The 18,417-nt window shown below is 39.0% G+C and overlaps 1 protein-coding gene and 2 pseudogenes across 2 annotated transcripts; all 3 read right to left on the reverse strand.

Moving 5' to 3' along the window:
• Positions 1-937: 937 nt before the first annotated feature.
• On the reverse strand, positions 938-3,964 carry LOC148723907 (uncharacterized). Its single transcript, XM_088734504.1, has 2 exons — positions 3,814-3,964; positions 938-1,719 (listed from the first exon to the last, which is right to left on the reverse strand). Exons 1-2 carry the CDS (start codon positions 3,962-3,964, stop codon positions 938-940), a joined length of 933 nt encoding a protein of 310 aa, XP_088590630.1.
• Positions 3,965-6,066: 2,102 nt separating this feature from the next.
• On the reverse strand, positions 6,067-7,125 carry LOC148723908 (beta-2 adrenergic receptor-like; annotated as a pseudogene).
• Positions 7,126-12,151: 5,026 nt separating this feature from the next.
• LOC148723909 (beta-2 adrenergic receptor-like) lies at positions 12,152-15,493 on the reverse strand (annotated as a pseudogene). The gene is made up of 2 exons (XR_015991967.1): positions 14,520-15,493; positions 12,152-14,042 (listed from the first exon to the last, which is right to left on the reverse strand). The product of XR_015991967.1 is annotated as a beta-2 adrenergic receptor-like (transcript).
• Positions 15,494-18,417: the final 2,924 nt, after the last annotated feature.

Here is an 18,417-nt window from a genome sequence, read left to right on the forward strand (position 1 = left end):
GGCCAAGCAAACATCCGATCGAGCTTACACAAACCCAGTGGTTACTTCCGGTATGCAATATTTGCACAAACTCCCCAGAAACAACGTCAAAGTTATGTGCTGGGACTAGAGTGGGCCGCTACAATCCTTCGATTATTGAATTTTCTTTCTGTAGCAGCACTTCAGCCTGTTGTATTATATCACCAGTAAGCCAACGAGTTTGGCTAAGAATTGTTTGATAATTGCCATCATCTTGTAGGCTTTAAACTGCTGTCTTGTATAAAAGCTTGTCTCTAAGACGAAATATCCAAGCAAATCAGTCGCTTCTATTTGGGGCAAACACTCGGAGTCAAACTACTCATAAGGAATACTGACAGGGTCAACTCCTACGACTGATATCTTTTCGAGATATCGTCCCTTTACTTGCTTGTCTAAAGCCTTAGCTTAATCTGACAACACAGGAATATTAAAGGGAAGGGTCTTCAAGTCTTCTTCAGCTTCACCTTCCGCTAAATCCATGATGGAAGCGAACCATTTCACAAAAACCAGGAGAAGGTCGACAAAGATGACTTGCGATTAATATAACTTTCGCACACCGAGGGATACAACTATGGCGGATGCCCATATTTGGAAAGGGCTCTTACTTCAGGCGAAAACCAGCAATTCTTACAATAATTAAATGATTATAATTACAATAACTACAATAAGGCGAGATAAAAGTATACAGATGTATTTATATATATAAAATGTTAAAAATCAAAATTGACCGATCAGAAGATGATTTATCAGCTTATGTTTATAAATTTTCGTCGAGGAGGTCAATTTTATATCACTGGGTAAGTTTTTCCAAATGGTCACTGCGCGGTATAAAAAACTTCGCTGGCCCGTAGCAGTTTTGTAGCGCGGTATGTCCAGTGTATATGCATTGCGAGTCGAGCGGCCACAAATCGTGCCTCTCTTAGCAACTAAGGTTGCTCGGTGTCACACTGTTCATGCACTTAAGTATCATCATGGCGTCACGATAAAATAGATAGTCTTTAACTGGCATCCAATGAAGCTGTTTAAGGATTGGTGTAATATGGTCAAATTTTCCTGATCCGGTCACTATACGGGCAGCAAAGTTCTGAATAGCCTGTAACTTGTTGATATTAGTAACAGTAGTGTTTGACCATACGCTTGAACAATAGTACATTTTACTAAAAACTAAACTCTTAATTATGGTTACAAATAAGACTTTGTCGAAAGCATGTTTGGCGCGATTTATTTGGGTCAGGCTTGACATACAGGATGAATCGGTCTTACCAGTATGATCACTGAAAGTAAGCTGATCATCAAATATCACACCTAGGTCCCCAGCACAACGGGTAGGGACCAGATCTTTACCAAGCAAGGACAGGTTGAAATTTGGGATCTTGGCAATCATTCGGTGACTACCAAACAGCATTAGTTTAGTTTTTGTTGCATTAAGGAAGAGGCGATTATCAAAGCACCAGTTCCTGATCTTAGTGAGGTCTTTGGTCATGTCTTCCACAACATTTTCGCACTGTTGAAGGGGGAAAGCTATGTAAAGTTTACTGTCATCGACATATGTCTTGGATTTGCAGTACTCAGTGAGGAACGGAGGGTGGGTCGTTGGCATAAATATTGAACAAGATGGGCCCAAGGATGCTCCCGTGCGGTACTCCACTTTGAATCGGTAGTTTGTCTGAAAGTACAGAATTGATGCGGATAGCTTGAAATCTATTGAACAAATAGTTAGAAAACCAGTTAAGAGCTACAGGGGACAGACCGATATCTTGCAGCTTTAAAAAAAAAAGATGTCATGATTAAGACTACCGAAAGCCTTGCTCATATCCAAAAGGACTACCGCAGTAACTTTTTGCCTATCCATTGCTTCCAGAATGATGTCAGTTGTTTCTATAAGAGATATTTCCGTTGAAAGAAATCGTTTATTTCCGCTTTGCTCAGTAGAAATTTAATTTAATAGCTTCGCCGACCGATGGGGCACCGCAACAGCTTGCGCCAATTATTGCGGGCCCAGTAAACCCACCCATCCCACCTCCGGGGGAGGACATCCATCACACAGCAATCTCGTGCGTGGGAAATTAACGTCTCCTACCCCTAACCCTACAGGAGACGGGACCTCCATTTATTCGTCCCTATCCGAGAAGGCGAGAATATCTAACCATTTCTTGATGTTATAGAAAGGTAGCAAATTCTTCTCAATTATTTAAGAGCCTGAGTGTTGTTCCGGCCGGGACTCGAACCCTCGACCTCTCGCACAACAGTCCAGCGCTCTATCCACTGAGCTAACCGGGAGGCGGTTAAAAAAGACTTTTTTTTTTGTTCTAAAAAAGCCATAAGTTGGTTCAAAGCCACATTTTCGCACCGTTTAGAGAAGGTAGCCAGTAGCGAAACAGGTCTATTGTTGTTAGGTCTTTCATGATCACCTTCCTTTGGAATAGGTATGACTCCAGCCATTTTCCAAGGTAAAGGGAATGTACCTGTAACAAAGGGTAAACTATGGGTAAAACCCAAAGCCAGTTTATTAAGGAAATAAGTTCAATCAAAATGACAATTTTCCAAAACATAATATTGTTAAGAATGTTACAAATTTTTTGAAACTTTGGCTTGCTCGTCCACGAGTTTGAGGCAAATGTGCCTGATCCACTCAGAATCGCGCGTACGTGTGGTGAATATGGGATACCGCTGGCCACATATAGCACTCATCTGGTAAGCAGGAACTATGCAAATATGTTAGAGCGAGCAGAGTTTTTAGAAGAAGAGAGAGTTCTAATCCCGCAAGACTGACGTTGTACACCGAAACTGTCACCAATTCATTTTATTTAATTTGCCAACATGGCTGTCATGACATCATGCTATAACACTCTTTTGGTGAGTTTGGCGCACGACGGCTAATGGTAGAAACACTTCTTTTATGGACTTCTTTTATGCAATTGGTTACTGACGTCTCAGTGCACAAGAAAATTAAAAAGATGGCAGGATTGGAAGTCGATTTTTTGTTCACCGTTTGCGGTATACGTCTTTCCTTACTACCTCTCTTTTCCATCTTTTTCTTCGTCAGAGCTCATACCGAAAATCGTGCTAATTGGATTATCAATGCTCGGTGGACCAGAAAATTAACATAATAACATCTCCCTTATGATATAAATATTTCTTCCTCGTTTTAAGACGAACAATTTCCCAAGCCATTCTAATGTGTTCTTTGAGAGGCCTAATGGGCATGGACAGTGAAAATTTCATTCCACTTAATTGGTCGGTAAGTGACCCGTTACGTTCATTTCGGCTTGAAAACGTAATTATTTCTATTTTTAAAGTGTTTAAAATGCCGCGGACCTCCCCGCTCGAGTACGCTTCACTTGCGCATTACGTGTAACACGCATTAAATTACAGACTGTCTTAAGATTGATTTTGAATTCGAAACTCGACGTAATTATTTTTAACTTTTGTATCCAGGATCAAATTAACATTTGGGTAGTTAGATTCAAGTCAGGGCCCCTCTGCACTGATCTAGAATCGATAATGTTTTTTTTTATGTTTTGTGTTTTGTTGTAAATTTCTTGCCACAAAAGCAACTGCCTTTCGAGGGGAAACTTTTCGTAGTGCTTTTTTTTAACTTTTGCGAATAGTTAGCAAAGCCTTAAATCTTCAAAGCTTTTTTGAAAAAGATAATAGGGCCATTTTACATTTAACGCCAATCTTTTTTCATAAAGCTCGCACGTACATTAGGCGTTCCTCTTCAAAAGGCACTCCTCTCGTGATAGGGAAGTGAAGTGGGCCTATTAGACAATATCTCCTTGCTCCGCTGATTACAGGTATTCCAGTCTGGGATTTGAAGCGCTTGTGCAAGTGCAGGTATATCTCTCTTCTTCACTCGAAATTCTGCTAGGCATTCATCATCTTCCATCTCATCCAGATCGAAAAGTGGATCTACACTGTACGGTAGGTCTAAGCTTGGAGACATACTGTTCGTACAAAACCAGGAGTTCTTCATCGTTAAGAATCCCTTTGTCATAGCAAAGTAAAATAAAATCCAAATGAATAAAGGCTGATAGTTTCGAAAGAAACTGTTTGGGGCTGCGTCGGTGGGAGTAAAGAAATAATTTGGATATATCAACAAAGTTGAAATGGTAAATTGGCCACCGTAATGATTACGAAAGCTGACGTTTCGAGCGTTAGCCCTTCGTCGGAGCGAAAGACGAAGGGCTAACGCTTGAAACGTCAGCTTTTGTAATCATTACGGTGGCCAATTTACCATTTCAACTTAGTTGATATATCTAAAATAAAATCCTTTGTCTCTTTGAACGAAGTCATTAAGAGTTTTTAGACGTGCAAAAACTACCGCGAAGACGCTTATTGGTTTGTAGTTCACGTAGGTTAAAGTTTAATTTTGGCGGGCTACGGCGACGTACTCTCCCCAAGCCTCGTCAACCACGATAGCCGTAGCAGCGCTAGCCGTAGGGATTTGCTTAAACTCTCTACTGTCATACGTGATCCAACATGATTCGCTGGCTGATATGGAACGATGATGATACAAATAGATTGACAGCTTAATAGTGCCATCTGAAGTGTCACCTTGATAAAAGGTGACCTTCGCTTTCCTCATTAGATAGATAGAAGCTAGTCCCCGTTGTGACAACTTGAAGAGAAAAGAGATTAAGGAAGGATCAATCAAACAAACAACGAGTGTTAGAGATTTTACATCTAACAAACACTGGTCATTAAAGTGAAAACATTCCTGGCTCAGGAGGCATACGTCCGATTCTCTCCGACAAATGACGAATTTGATGATTTGACGATATCATGGTCAACGTCAACCAATAATGGGATAATGTTAGGGTGAAGTTTAGTAGAATTCTCGTTCCAGGGGCCCGTTTCTCGAAAGTCCTGGTGACTTAACGGGCCCGAAGCCGAGTTTAACACTCAAAATTTAAAGAATAGGAAAGCAGGTTCTAGCATCCAAAATAGTCCTTTTATTTCTTTAGCTGATAGTTTTATTGCATCATTTTCAAAAGTTTTGAATTCCCCATCTGGAATGAAAACAGAACAGCTTTACGGGACCGTTAAGTTACCTGGACTTTCGAGAAACGGGCCCCCAGACCCCTTCCAGCGAAAAAAACCCAATTCCTTTAAACTTTTACATAATCAAAACTGCATTAGGACTGCTTTACGCCTGAAATGTAATTGCAGTTTACTACAAAATGTTGTTGCATGTTTTCCTATGATAATGTAGCTTTAACTCTAGAATTTGAAGAATGTATTCATACATATTCAAGCTCTCACTCTTCGAGAGACTCTTCAATTTAAACAGACAATTCTAATCATCATGGAACGTTGATTGAGCTTCTTAGAAAACTTTTGACAATTTAATTTGGCTCCAAAATAAGCAACGACACCAGGTCCACTGTTGAGTCAAATTCGGAATGGGTTGAGGAAAAAAAAAGAGAGGATCATGATCCTAAGTTTGTTACCTCAATACTTATCATACAACTCTGCGTGAAATTGATCTGAAGTTTGTCACCTGCTAAAACTGAATGGAGAAGAACTTTCATAAGCACATAATGCTCCCTGATCACAGAATAATAATTAACTGTCATTTCGCTGTGAATGTGTGAATGTAAGGCACTCAATATCATCAAAAATACGAATATTGTGTAATGAGTATTTTTAGGAAATCTACAATGATTTAGAGATCGATACTAAACTGCTCAGGCCTTCTTCCGGCTGAAGCAGCTTCTATCAGCAAGCTGCAATACGTATATAGATTTGACCTAATCATCCTAACCGGGATCACTAAGTTGACGCCGACTAACCTGAGATCACCTGATGCCATTTATAGAGAAAAGTACAACCTGTTCTATATTATATTATTAACATCTCCATATAACGCAACTGAGTAATTGCAAAAGCAAATCATAACATTTAGGCAATGTGCGGAGGGTGTTGTACGTATCAAGAGACTTTCAAACTAAGGACTGTTGCAAAGAGGATTCTTTTATTAGATATAACACACTATTATCATAAAATTTGTTATTAATGCACAAACCAGAGTTGCAGTCCATTTCATCAATCAATGGCAGAGTCATTTTCCTTTAAGATGTCCTCGGGGCTCGGGTTTTTAGTCCCTACATCTCCAGAACTCACACCATTTCGTACCATTGAGTTTCGAGTTGGATTCAGCCCGGTTGTTGTTGTCCTTTCCTTTCTGTTTTCACTAGGTAACCAGCGAAAGCTAAGGGCGAAAGGCTTGACGGAACTCTTTATTTCGAAAGTAATATATGAATGGATTGATTGCTGATGAGGTAAAAGCGATTGCCTCAACCCAAGGCCACACAATAAAATATAATCTGTCAACTTTATCCCATTCATTTATCACGGTATAGTAACAATCAACAAACAGAACAACAAAACTGGGCATCCATGCGATAATACAAGCACCTAAAACGAAACCGATTGTTTTTATAGCTTTAAAGTTTTGCGTTGTAGGAACTCCAGAATTGTCGTGGGATATTGTGGGATTTTCTCCTGCTGATATTCTTTGAAATTGCTTTTTTGCCGCTTTGAAAATAAAAATATAGGAAAGTGAGACTACAAGTATTGGAAAAGCAAATGTTATAACTGCCACAGAAATCCACAGCACTGAAACATCAATACTTTGCTCGCCATGTACTGACAACATCGAGAGAGGAAGACCCAGTGAAAATAACCACACCAAAGTTATCACCAGGTAACATCTTTTCTTGGTGACAATGTCCTGATAGCGAAATGGAAACCGAATGGCAATAAATCGGTCGATTGAAACACAGCATATGTTGAAAGTAGTGGTGACGGTCGTGTGAATCCACAAAAATTCTAAAAAGAAGCTAACCACACTGTGAAATGTTAACCACCATGTGAAAATGACCCACGCAGGGACTATCACCAGCCCAACGAAAAGGTCAGCCACGGATAAAGAGGCCAAGAAATGGTTGGAAATTGTTCGTAGAGACTCGTGTTTGTAGAATAGCCACAACACGACTGCATTTCCAGTTACGGCTGCAAAACCAGACAAGGAGAGCCACAGTGATAGAACGATGGACGCTGCACTGCTAAGCTGAACGTTTGGGTCGCTATCATTCATGGTTAGATGGCGAACAGCGACAGCAGAAGAAAGAAATTAAGCTTTGGAAATTCTTGAAATTTTCTTTTCCTCTCGGCAAACCAAACAGATCTTTCTGAAACTTGAGTGTTTTGATAGATTATCATATCCCAGTCATCCAAGACCCTTTTTTATTTACAGGCGCGCCTTATTGGTCTTTAAAAGTTTCCGAAAAGGTGAGTTGAAAAAAGAAAAAGAAAATAAACAACAACAAGAACTCTTTCCAGCAAAATGTTTCGAAATCTTTATCAATGTCTTAATCTTCCTGTCCTTATGAAAAAGAGTCGTCGCTACGATTCAAGTGATTTTGTGGAAAATTTAGAACCAAAATTAACAGAAAGGTTTCCGTTGACATGCAGGTGTTTTTATTAAATTGAAACAGGATGTCTACGAGGAAACTCTCAATTTGAATACTCATATCGCTAACAGTTCCTGGTTAACAGTTAAATGGAGTTTCGTTCTAATCACAAAAGTGACCGCATTGATTCCTACCGAGTTAGCGGGCCAGTTTGATGATAAATGTTATAGTCTGATCTAACAACAGAAAACGTATATGTGTCTAGATTAATTGATGACTACCAAATGAAGCATGATTTTAATCTGTCATTATTTGTTTTCAAGAGTAAATATCAGTCTGGGTCACAAGAAACTCACCTCTCAGTCTCCTTAAAATTTAATGATAAGCTCTTTCGGAAGTCGGAAAAGTCATTTGGTTTTTTTTATGAAATACGACTAGACCAATGACTCGGCGATGTCAAACAAACGTAAAAATGTATCTTACAGCTGTAATTTTAGACATGTGCCATTACAGCTTTTCTTTGGGCTGGAAATTCTTGTAAACTACCGAAGTTAATGAGATAAAAAAAATATAGCGCCCGTCAGGTAAGCAGGAACAATGCCAATATGTTAGAGCGAACAGAGATTTTAGAAGAAGAAAGAGTTCTAATCCCGCAAGACTGCCTTTGTACACCGAAATTGCCACCAATTCATTGTTTTATGTTTTTCCCCTTTGTCCAGTCTACAAATATAAATAAATCAGTGCTGCATATCCTGAAACTCGTTTGCTAGGCCCCAACATAAATCAAAACAAACCACTGGGTGGAGTTAAATGGCTATGAACAAAGGCCCATAGCCGCTCTAATAAAAACGTGTTTTGAGATCTTGAGAAATTTACGAGGAACAAAATTAAACATTTGGCCCGGTAAAGGTAGGGCACCCAAAAACGAAATTGGAAAACAACAACCTAGCGCTATGCCGAGAGGACAAAATAAGGGCAGGGTTGGGAGCGAAAACACTCCTTTCCCAGCCAGCCAAAGAATAGAATGACGCGATAGCAGCAGATTGTGCAATACCGACCTTTAGTCTTAGAGGGTCATGCATTGATTTAACCCCGGGAGCTCTAGGCACATGTCCGGATGTTGTCACGTAACCAGTAACACGACAAGACAATTAAACATTAGATTGCCAGGTAAAAAACATAAAAATCCCGTTCGCAAGCAAATATTTCATTTATGTTTTTCCCCTTTGTCCAGTCTACATATATGAATAAATCAGTTCTGCATATCCTGAAGTTCGTTTGCTGCGCCCCAACACAAATCAAAACAAACCACTGGTTGGAGTTAAATGGCAATGAACAAAGGCCCATAGCCGCTTTAATGAAAACATGTTTTGAGATCTTGAGAAATTTACGTGGAACAAAATTAAACCTTTTATGGCCCAATAAAGGTGAGGGCACTCAAAAACGCCAAAGAGCATTAGGATTCTCTGCAATCCTGGTGCTCACCCCACCCAAAGGAAATGCAGCACTGGAAACAGGAACTGCTGCCCTTGCAAGCAGACTCCTCTTCTCCATTACAAGGAAACAAAAGGAGTAACGTAATATAACTAAGAAAATCCGAATAATTGTAAACTCTTATTCTTGTTAACTGGAGAGCCACGGCCCTTGCAAGTAACCCCCCAAGATGTTTATGATTTAAGATACACCTACAAGCTGACAAGCTGCAAGATTGTTGTACTACCTCGGGATACAGATAGATAGCAACAGCATTAAAATTAACTTGATGGCAGATGTGCCTTCTTCACTTGCTTTTGTTGCTTATTGACTTTTCTGAAAATATAAATGTAGCAGAAAGATACCACCATGATCGAAAATACAAATAACATAATTGCGAATGATAACCACATGTTACGAAAAATAGTGTTGCGTGATATGCATGGCCCTCTGGAAGCTTCGCGAAAGGTCATGGCTTGTTTATTTTAGTACATTATCTAATCGTTTCCAAAAGCGGTATATTTTGTAATGTTGCTATAATTAGACCTTTTTTAGAAAGTTCTAGTATTTTATCGCGTGAGTATATAAGTAGGATAGGTTAAGCGAAGTTTTAACTAAGTTTTGACAAGCGAAGAGAGTTGTTCGTGAGCAGTCGTGATCGAGGGAAAGGGGATCAAGCGTGACGAGGCAGTGTTCGCTGAATTTGGCGAAGGCCGTGTGTATTTTCAAATTTATTGAAGATGGCGGAGGCCGTGTGTATTTTTCAAGTTTATTGAAGTTAGCGGGGGCCGTGTGTATTTTACAAGTTGCGTGAAGTCGGCGGAGGCCGTGTAAGTTTACTAAGTTACGTACAAGTGTAGAGTTTATTGAGTAGAAGCTACGTTCATTTTGGAAATTTTGTTGCTGTTCCGACAACCCTGCGTTCTGTTTAGACTGCAAATCACCTGCCATTCAAACATCAAACTCGTAACACCACAGTTCTGCTTGATGAACAGAGGATTCATCTTTGACAAATACTACTGGGAAAGGAAGGAACATAGAAATAACCCAGATTACAGTTATCAACACACAACATCGTTGTAGTGTCGTTACCCAATACGGTCATACGCTAGGGCCCGGATGTTAACGCACGAGGCGAGCGAGGGAAAAGAGTGTACATGTATAGTAGTGAGAGCATGAATTAAAGAAACGTTCGAGTGGAGCTCTCGCCTGTATTCAAAGCCACTTACCCTCCATTACAATCGTTTCTTTGATAGAATCCCTTCAAACTGTTTTTGGATAGAAAGGACAGGGAGAGAAATACATTTATCCATTGATGGCATACTGGAAAGAGATACGCTAGTAATGGCAGAGTGTCTTTCTGAGTATTTCTCATCCATGACCAAGGGAAAAAGAGGTGAACAGGTAGATGATTTAACTGAGAAACATTTTATTGCGCATAGCAGTCTACCTTTCATTTCTACATATATGGGGGAATCAAATGATTCCTTTTGTTTCAGACCCGTAAATCATCATGAAGTGAAGGATACCCTTGAAGATCTTAATACTCGTAAAGCAACTGGATATGGTGGTTTGCAACCCAGAATTTCAAAACTAATAGCTGAGGAATTGGCCCCTTCACTAACTAGGATTCTCAATTCTAGCATCGAACGAGGGACATTGTTATCCGATTGGAAGAGAGGGGAATGGGTACGGGTCCACAAGAGTAGTACCTGTCCTCGTTCTTAAACATGGAATCACTAGACTCTTTTAACGTTGGTTCCCAGTGCACATTACGACTGCAAAATAAACGGCTGAGAAAAATGGCAATATGAGGGGTATGAACTCTTATGATTGCCGAATAGGACCCACACCAACCACATTCTCTCCAAGATGCCTCTCGCATCAGTCCTAGCTGTTGTGCAATCTCTATAGATATTTATTAGAATTGCGACTCTTATATGGTATCACCATACAATTATGAATATCGCTTCTCGCAGAATTAAGTATCAATCAATTTTAACAAATCAGTGACACACAAGGCAGTCTTCATGAAGATTGTGGTTTTTACCGATCCCTGCGATCGGCAAAATGACGATAGCTGATACCAGTGATTGAATTTGTCGGCTTTCGCTTTGTGCGCCCGGTTTGGCAGCTTACCTCGTTCATCTCAAATAATTCCCAGTAAAGTCAGTCGTTCAGGCTGGGGATATTAATACCATATTTTACAGATTGGATCCTGGGATTCAAAGTGACAAATTGCCGCGTATGATTGTATTGATCGATAGCAAAATTTGCACGCAATTTTTGCTGCCTGGGGCGACCAAATTGCCATTATTATATATCCAAATAATTAAGTTTTCGAGTTGGCGACGGAGGTATTCATGAAACTTGAAGAATGACAGAAACATTAGGTATCATAAAGAAACCCAAGTTTGGGATTATTTCAAGCAGGATCTTCATTTAGATTCAAACTGATTTTCTCGAAAAAAAAAATACGAAAAGTAGCTTTTAAGATCACAATCTGCTCATCATTTGGGTCCAAGTATGTTTAAAAATTGTAAGTCCAATGTTTTGTTTGAATTGCCCTTCGTTAGTTGTTGCTAGCCTCATAAAGTGAGACATCCTAATATTTTGGTCTATCCAGTTCCCAGTTTCGGTCCGGTTTTACCTCCACTTGTAGAGTGATTCTTCCGCTGGGTTTACAAGGCAACCAAGGTACGACAAAACACTTGGCGAAACTCCCTATTTCGAAAGAAGTAGTTAATGGGTTGATCGCTGATAAAGACGTGATCACAGCAGCCGAAGGCCAGACAACTAAGATTGATATCTTTCCTTTACACTCGTGTTTTGCCCTAGGATTTAAGCAATAGAGAACTTTTACCGTGGGTACAAACTCTCATTTAAACACGAGGTGAGAGTTTACTGATAACAGAAAAGAAATCGATTTGTAAACTATCCGGATCTAGAAGTTGCCTGTTGAGTGAAAAAAGAATGCTGTCATCGATCGTTAGGGATCCACACAGTAGTTTGTGACAAGCCCAGCTAAAAAGTCAATAACAGGCAAAGACGCCTAAAATCAGTTCGAGTTTGTTCGTAAAAAAACCCCAGCGCAACTGTGTTTTCAGTTGCAGCTACTAAAATGGACAAGGAAAGTGGCAGAGATAGATACATGGTCGCTGCACAGCTGAAATGTTCGCCCAACTCAAACAGTTGATTTTCATTTACATTTGATGTAGTCTACAGGAGAAGTAAGAGAATAGTGTAACAGAAACTGAAATAATATATTTGCTTACAATCATATCAAAGTGTATTCGTCTCAGATATGCTGTTTATTGAAAGCATGAACTCCATTTTATCTTAAAATGTTGTGATGGGTAAATTTATAATAACATCCAAATCTGCCATTTGGTCTGTTATTTTTATTAACAATAAATATTTTGCAATTATTCCCAGAAATTCAATCCATTACATGAAAGTGGTATTGTTCCACTTAGGAAACATTTTTCTCTCGCCAATTTCCGTTGCAAAGCAGGCTATTTTTAGTGCAAAGGTTGCCATCATCCGCCAATTTGCGCCAGCCGAAAGACAGTTTCCTTGGGGACAGATTTTGATTTTGGACAAACTGACACGTCCATCACGCTTAAAATGACTCTTTTACAGAAAAGCAGACTAACATTAAGAGGTTTTAGAAATATAAATGTAAGTCAATGTTGGTAAGAAAAGCTTCAGGGTCTAAGTCTGTTTGGAATAAATTTTCACTTTTGATACCCTCGAGTCCTTTGAAGAAAAGCAAAACATGGCCTAGAAAATGTTTTTATCCTGGCCTTTATATGTAAAGGATTTCACTAAAAACAAGTTCTACGTCAGTTCTTTATACATCATGCCCGAATCAATCACTGACGAACGACTAATGCTTAGGGAAAAGCGTTTGACATAAATATTACATGTCATCAAAAACTTGAATGTCTAAACTAGGTCTAGGAATTAATTTAAGAGAATTATATAAAAGTGCTGAGGAGTCCTGTTTCCCGTTTTGAACACCATGTCTCTACCAGGAGCCAGGCGTAGAATTGATGAGGAAGAGATTTATAATTTTCGCTTTCCTCAGAGCCCTGTTTCCTTACTTGCAAAGCCGGCACTAGTTCCACCATTTCGTAACACTGAGCTCTGCTTTGGTTGTGCATTAAGGTCTTGTGCATTTTGTTCATGAACACGAGGCAGCCAATGGAAGGTGCGGCGAAAGGCTCGGCGAAAGTCGCTATTTCTGAAGTAATAAATCAATGGGTTGATTGCTGATGAAGTAAAAGCGATTGCCTCAACCCAAGGCCATACAACTCTGTCTACTTTGATGTCGTCACAAAGGCGACTCGCCGCTGTATAATAACAATGAACCACAAGTAAAACCAGACTGGGCATCCATGAAACAATATAGACACCCAAAATACAACCGATTGTTTTAATAGCTTTGAAATTTTTTATGGCTCCATTCCCTGGAATGCTATTTACGTCGAAGCTTTGAAGATTTTCGCTGGGAAATGTCCTTTTGTATTGATGTCGTGCAGTTTTAAACATAAACATATAACAAAAAGTGACCACAAATAATGGAGCTACGTGTGTTACAAATGCCAGAGACAACCACAGCACTAAGTTTTCAATATTTTCTTCAAAATATGGTGAAATCACGAAGACCTAATGAAATTTGCCACACAAAAATAATCACCGCACAGCATCTTTTCTTGGTTACAATCTCCTGATAACGGAAAGGAAACCGAATCGCAATAAACCGGTCTACAGACACGCAGCACAAGTTAAAGGTTGTGGCGTTGGTTGTGTGAATCCACAACATGTATATACTGTTGTGCAAAGTGCTCCCAGCTGGTGGCTGAATCAAGCATCTGATGACGATCCAGGTAGGATCAAGAACCAACCCAACTAAAAGGTCTGCTACTGACAACGAGGTTAAGAATCGGTTGGAAATTGTTCGTAAAGACTATTTTCTGTAAAGCAACCACAACACGACCGCATTTCCTGTTACGGTTGCTAATCCAGACAAGAAGAACCACAGCGATAGAACGATGGACGCTGCACGGCTAAGATGTTCGTCTGGACAACTGTTATTCATGTGAATTCAGAATTCGATGACATCAGAGGCTAGAGAAAAGTTTGACACTTTATTCTTTAAAATTAACCTCTCTCTCCCATAAAACAAAGCAGATTTTACAGGAACTAATACGATGATTTTGCATATATGCCATCGTGTAATATTTTCCGCTTTAAAAATGTTGTATATTAACCGTGACAAGAAATTCTAGAAGCTAAGTTGTAAACTTATCCATATATCGCAATCTAAAAGATATGTTTCTAACCGTATTCAAGAGAAAATAATGGGATATCATTTCCTCTTGCCGTAGTTTAATGTCTTAATGGGTACGTATGTCATTGCTGATAAGAAAAACTAAGTCTTCATTTATTCGCAGATACACGAAGATAATCTATTTAGTAAAATATGTTTTTCCTGAGACGCAGCTGCTTTGATGGTGGGAAGTTAGAAAACTTGGAATGAATGCTGTTAATTCCAGGGATATTATAAATCAACGGCTTACAGTTTAATTAGAGCTAGTATCTTACCAGGGTTACTTTAATTCCAAAAGTGAGCTTTCTCCTCAACCATTTAATTGGAGCATGTTGCTTAAGGCGGATCCTAAAATAAAGTCTGTAAAGTTCTAATGTCAAGTTACTGCGACAGTCAGCTTCTATGAGTGGTTTTAAGAGACACTTCCTCATTGCTCTGTTTGTTAATCGTCTCTTAATTTTGATATATGAACTGCATGGATTTTCAAACGGAATAAAAAAATACTAGCGCTTGTCTCGAATAAAATCAATAGACCAAAACAGCAACTTGTAGCTGGGAAATTCTACGGTTTTTTCAAACTTTAGCGTTTCAAAACGTACCGTAACAGGTGATTGATATATATCAGGACTTTACACAGATGAAAATGGGATCAAAGCTTAACTGAAAATATGCAGTCACAATGTTGACACCAGAGAAAAGCTCGATAGGAAAGAAACTCACATTTTTTTCAAAGAATTCCACTCGTCCAATGGAGGCTTTCAAGTGATTGTACTCTCAGGCGGCGTCAGAGCTCTATTTTCAATATAGCAAGTTCAATCAGCGTTGAAGCGCAATTTTCCTTCGGGGTTTCGTTCCGCAAATATATATACATGAGTAAAACTCTCTCTTCAGTGAAACAAGTCAGAACAGTACGGCTTATTTTTCAAACAGGAATATACGTGAATAGGTAATTCACCTTCAGGGTTTCCGTTCGAAAAATGTATGTAAACTTTGGTGAACGTGCACTCTGTTATTTTATAGGGGTCGCCCAAGAAATGTTCAAAGCAGTTAGAGTACACTTGCAGAGCCATTATTCTACTTTTCAAGCATTTTGTTTCACCACGTTCCAGTTACTTTGGACGTCCTTCTTGGTACGAGGTCTCTACTGGGTGGGATGAAAACCCAAGCGCTTTATTGCACATCACATCCCCATATCGCAAGTCCGCACCGGACTATTTTAAGCACGAATTTTGTCAATCCTTGATTAGAAAAGAAATAGGAATAACAAAAAAATTAAAAAAAAAAGGCAAGGTCTGCAGGGTCGGTAAGCGTTCCTTCTTCTCTCGATTTTGCATATCCAAACTGTCTAAAATTGACAAAGAGTTTTAATTTCCTCCTTTATCTTTCCGGTATGATGTTTAATCAGGTTTCGTTATGAAAACATTTACCTTGACAATGGCGTCATGATGACTTAGAAACGTCGGTTTAACTTGCTAGTTTTTACGTGTTCATGTATAAAAAATCTTTATTGATAAGAATTTTCCACTTTAAGGAGGCTCCAAAGGGGTTTTTGGACCGTGCGGAGAATGGATTCCAAGATACACGCAAGCTAATTACTCGCGAGAGAAATAAGCGATAGCGCGCGCGAGTTATAAACAGACATGGCCGCCATGAGCGTTTCAAAATTGCCGGGTACCTCTATTGTTTCCAGCGGAAGCGGTTGTTTGAGAAACAAAAATGAAAAGTTTACTTCTTGAAAGCAGGTAGAAAAATGTTCGGATGGCAGGATTCTTGTCGAAAGTGGTCAAAAAAATTTTATTTGACGAGCTAAAGGAGGATGGTGAAGTCGAAACCCTATCAATAAAGTCGCGTCCAGCGAATTCGGTAGGTCTTAATTTGTTCCGCGAAAAAATTAAGTTGATAGCTCTGAATGCTACGATTTTTTTCGCATTGAATTTGATTCCTAATAAAATTAAATGACCGAGAACTTTCCTAAACAACTCACTAGAAGATAAAAAGGTAAATAAAATCTCTGTTGGATCCGCAGGATTGTAAACATTGACAGTTTTATAAACGGAAATGGAGAAGTGTAAATTTTGCCATAAAAATAAACATAATTTTCAGTAAGCAAGAGATCGTAAAAATGTAGACGAGACTTTAATTCTAACTCAACCACAGACAGTAAAATTAAAATAAAATATTCATCTTCATTATAAACTTGTGAGAAAGATTGTTGATATTTCCCTCGCTAAACAGTAAATTACAACTACGAAAAAACTCGCATTTGTTAAGAAAGGATTGCAAAATTTGTTTTGTTTACTATTTAAAACGGAATAATGAAACTTCATGGTTCTGACAGTGGCAAAGAGAAAAAAAATAAAAATGAAGCCAAGGCTTGTTCATACCTCTAGTACCTCGAAAATTATTTAAAGAAACTCGCGAAATATATGACGTCCAACAAATTACTGAGGTATATGAAACCCTAATTTCTGCTAAGTTTGACGCTCATAACAATCTGGAAGACGTCAAAGCAAATTGTTTTCACTCCAAATTGTTTTCACTCCTCCACTTCAAATTGCACATGAACAATTATATCGGTCAATCATGGTAAATGTGCATCGCCGAATGAGGCCTTCGATCAAGCCATCTTCTCGGAACAACGACAATATACCATCCAGACGTTCGATTGAAAGCTTCACCTTTCGACAAACATGGTCCAGAAGCTGGTAGATACTGGTTTGTTTCATGTTACACTATAATCTCTGTACGAGAAACTCAACATTAACGGCCTCAATGGAGAACTGGCATTGGCGCCATCTGCAAAATCAACTTGTCATTATACATCGAATTCCGCAAGAGAATTCTCTCCGGAGTTTCTCTCCGGAGTTCATTTCCAAAGGGCAGCCATTGTAAGGTGCGTCGAAAGGCTCGGCGAAATTCGCTATTTCTGAAGTAGTAATCAATGGGTTGATCGCTGATAAGGAAAAATCGATTGCCTAGGCCCAAGGCCATACAACAATTAAATTGCCCTACGCTGACTAGACTTCTATTTTACGTTGATATTCTACAATTCAACAAAGAGCAGAACTACATGTGGCATCCAGCAGACGATGCAGGCAGCAAAAACAAAATCGATTATTTTGAAAGCTTTTAAATTTTGCATGGCACGAACTCTAATATTCTCGCCTGAGTGAGGAAACTTCTAAAATTCCCCCGAATTGTTTTCTGGTTAGTTTGAAAATTAAATTATAGCAAATGGAGACTAATAATGATGGAACTACTCTACGCTGCACATACAATGAACATAACGCTTTTTTATCCTTTCTTAGTAGTTGAAAGAACGTTATCGAAAAAGGAAGACTCAATGAGATGAACCACACTAAAATAATTACCGCAAAGCATCTCCTCTTGCTTGTCCTGATACCGGAAAGAAAACCGAGTCGCAAAGAAATGGTCAACTGAAACACAGTGGTCACGGTTGTGTGAATCCACAACGTGAATATAATCATAAACAAGTTGCTATAAGTTAATGGCTTAATTTAACATTCGACAACAATCCAGAAAATACTTTATGACATGGCCAATCGAACCATCCCCCGCTGAGGTTAAACACCGGTTAGAAACTGTTCTTAGAGACTCCTTTTCATAGAACAGCCACAACACAACTGCGTTGCCAGTTACAGCTGCAAGGCTAGAGAAGGAGAACCATACTGATAGTACAATGGACGCTGCACTACTGAGATGTTCCTGCAGGCAGAAAACTTCCATGCTTATTTGGCGTAAAGCAACAGCAGCAATAGCCGAGAAATAGTTTGTGAACAGTCTGAAATTTTTAAGTGTCTGCCTTCGTTAGGGAAAAGATGTTATTGAATATCAAGCGATGCTGCCTTTTCGTTTCAGTTACATAGGACTATTCCCGATTTTCCTTATTGATATATTCACAGATTCATTCAGTTTATATGCTATCTGTTGTAGGAAAGATACCCATGAAATTAAAAATATCGAAAGTTTTATGAAAGCATGCTTTGAAACTTACATTTTATGTCATCCTCTTCAGTCCATCAGTGTCAAAACAGCGAGATCTCAATTTATTCGCCAAAATAGAAAAAAAAATTCAATTGAACTTCCCCTTCGACAGGCAGCTGCTTCCGTGACAAGAAATGCACAAGAAAACAGAAAAAATTAAATACTTTT

This window comes from Stylophora pistillata, chromosome 9 (genome assembly GCF_964205215.1).
Source record: "Stylophora pistillata chromosome 9, jaStyPist1.2, whole genome shotgun sequence".
Classification (NCBI taxonomy): Eukaryota; Metazoa; Cnidaria; class Anthozoa; order Scleractinia; family Pocilloporidae; genus Stylophora; species Stylophora pistillata.

What these genes read in the sequence shown, in the direction of transcription:
- LOC148723907 (XM_088734504.1), bottom strand. Translation starts at nt 3,964, where the DNA reads ATGTCTCCAAGCTTAGACCTACCGTACAGTGTAGATCCACTTTTCGAT. An exon ending in AATCCCAGACTGGAATACCT is followed by an intron (nt 1,720 to 3,813) that starts GTAATCAGCGGA and finishes TTTGTTCAATAG; the next exon opens with ATTTCAAGCTATCCGCATCA.